The sequence below is a fragment of the Benincasa hispida genome, chromosome 3 (assembly GCF_009727055.1).
Source record: "Benincasa hispida cultivar B227 chromosome 3, ASM972705v1, whole genome shotgun sequence".
Taxonomy (NCBI): Eukaryota; Viridiplantae; Streptophyta; class Magnoliopsida; order Cucurbitales; family Cucurbitaceae; genus Benincasa; species Benincasa hispida.
The window spans coordinates 65,646,683-65,648,821 of NC_052351.1; the positions used below are offsets into that span (position 1 = coordinate 65,646,683).

The 2,139-nt window shown below is 46.0% G+C and overlaps 1 protein-coding gene across 1 annotated transcript; it reads right to left on the bottom strand.

Annotated features, from left to right (window-relative positions):
* Positions 1-649: 649 nt before the first annotated feature.
* Positions 650-1,324, bottom strand: LOC120073666 (lysine-rich arabinogalactan protein 19-like). The gene has a single exon (XM_039026470.1). The coding sequence runs from the start codon at positions 1,322-1,324 to the stop codon at positions 650-652; it is 675 nt and encodes a 224-aa protein (XP_038882398.1).
* Between the last annotated feature and the right edge of the window lie 815 nt (positions 1,325-2,139).

Here is a 2,139-nt window from a genome sequence, read left to right on the forward strand (position 1 = left end):
CTTCTCTCCATGTCAAACTCACTACTATAAAATTGGCGGACAAGGTTGGGCCAAATTCTTGTATGCCCAATGCATAGCTGACCCCAGCCCATTGCTTCCACAGTTTCAGTTATGTATGCCGGCAATGGGTTGCGTTCGGGGAAGAAGCCCTTCTCGGTAATAATGTCACTAAACTGGTGATTCCTCTCTGTGGTCTTTTTAGGTAACACGTCGGTTACTTTGCGCTTGCCCACCTCATATGCTTTGGCTTCCCGTGCCAGCTTCCTTAATTAATTTTCCAATTCTCTTTGGAGAGCTGACTTCCTTCGCCTCTACATTGCGGGTTGATATTGTTCCAATTCCTTCTCTAACGCTATATGCCTTGAGCAGCTCTCATGCATTGCACCCTCTGGACCGGATGCGGACTGCTATTCTTCATCCTCCAAAATTAATTTTCTTTTTCTCATCACTCTCTTTGTTTTCGATGGCCCTTCATTCGCGTCAGATTGACGAGGTTGCGATGCGTCTAGGCCAACTTCTCTTTCTTCATCTTCTTCTTCTTCTTCCAACTCAGCTTCAAACATCATCGCATAACGCTCCGTTTCATCAATTTCAAGTGATGTGTTGGTTGGGTCAGGACGCATCACTTGTTTCTCTTCTTTGCTCTGATTCAGACTTGCCAAGATTGCTCGTCTCTCCGAGCCAATTTCGTGAGTTCGTCGATGTTTTGCTCTGACGTAGGACTATCAGAGCTAGACCTCGGTGGAGTGATTGGTGGGGTGCCGGATGGGGTATGCGGCGACCCTGAAGATGAAATGATAATTGGTGAACGCAACAGAAGGGATTGGCTGGCTTCTTCTGCTTCAATCGAGTAAATAGTGGCTAAGGGTTGGATGGATAATGGTGGAGGTGGATGCACAGCGGGCGATGGTGTGTTGTGGAGATGAGCAGGGATAGGGTCATACGTCGCACCCACCAGAGTAATATTTGGAATGAACGGTGGTGGGGCAGGCTTGGTGTAAGGTTTCTTGGCAGCCGCGGAGGAAGAAGGGCGCTGCTGCCTTGGTTTTGTGGGAGTTTTGGGTTTTGGTTTTGCAATGGTTTTGGGTTTTTGGTGGGTTTTAAAGGAAAGGTTTGTGGTGGTTTTAATGGGTTTCGACCGAGATGGTCGCTGGGAATTAGAAGAAGGCCCGTCGTGCAAAGGCTTGGTCAGAACGAGGGTTTTTGAAGTTCGACGAGGGTTTGGAGGAGGTGACATTGAAGCAGACGAAGATGAGAAGGAGCTTACCGGTGACATGCCTCCGTAGCTCATCGATTGGTTTTGGCTATCGAACACTGAAGACATTGAAGCCGAAGAATGACCGGAGTAATGGGCTTGATCGAGCGGCGGTGAAGTCTTCGGGCGCTAGGTTTTTTTTTTTTTTGAAATTTGCAACTCATTTGTAATTCCTGGAATCACCTCAGAAGCTATCAGGTATCTTTATTCCCATATTTTTTGCGTGACGATGCAAAGCAATGGGTAAGTTCTTTGGAGCCTGGTGAGATCACAACCTGGGAAAAGTTGATGGAAAATTCATGTAGAAATACTTCCCACCACCAACAATTGCAAGTAGGTGGAGAGAGATCATGAACTTCGAGCAGGAAGAAGCTGAAACCTTGAGCACCGCATGGGGGTTTCAAAGGATTAGTCAAGAATTTTCCCAATCATGGATTACCGTTAACCATCCAGATGAAGACTTTCTATGGCGGATTAAACAGAGCATCTTAGATGTAGCCGACGCAGCTGCGGCTGTGGTTCATGGGACAAATCTTATACTGAAGCTAAGGAAATATTGGACCGTATTGCCAAGCATAATATGGAATGGATGGTGATACTTACGACGCAAGAGTAGAAAGGAAGAGTCGATCTCAGAATGTGAATTCTATTGGCTCTAACGCAATAGCCACGCTCTCTGCACAAGTGGCTACTATGACAAACCTTTTGCAGAATATGTCACTAGGGAACGCATCAAACTTGCAAAAGGTAAATCAGGTAGAAACATTCACAACGCCATGGTTAGTTGTGTGGGCTGTAGAGATCCCCATTGCTATTTTGATTGCCTATTAAATCTGCAATCGGTATGCTTCATTAAAAATAACCCGTTCTCAAGCACATAATCC

Bases quoted from the DNA above. Each gene is read 5' to 3' on its own strand.
- LOC120073666 (XM_039026470.1), bottom strand. From the start codon at position 1,324: ATGTCTTCAGTGTTCGATAGCCAAAACCAATCGATGAGCTACGGAGGC.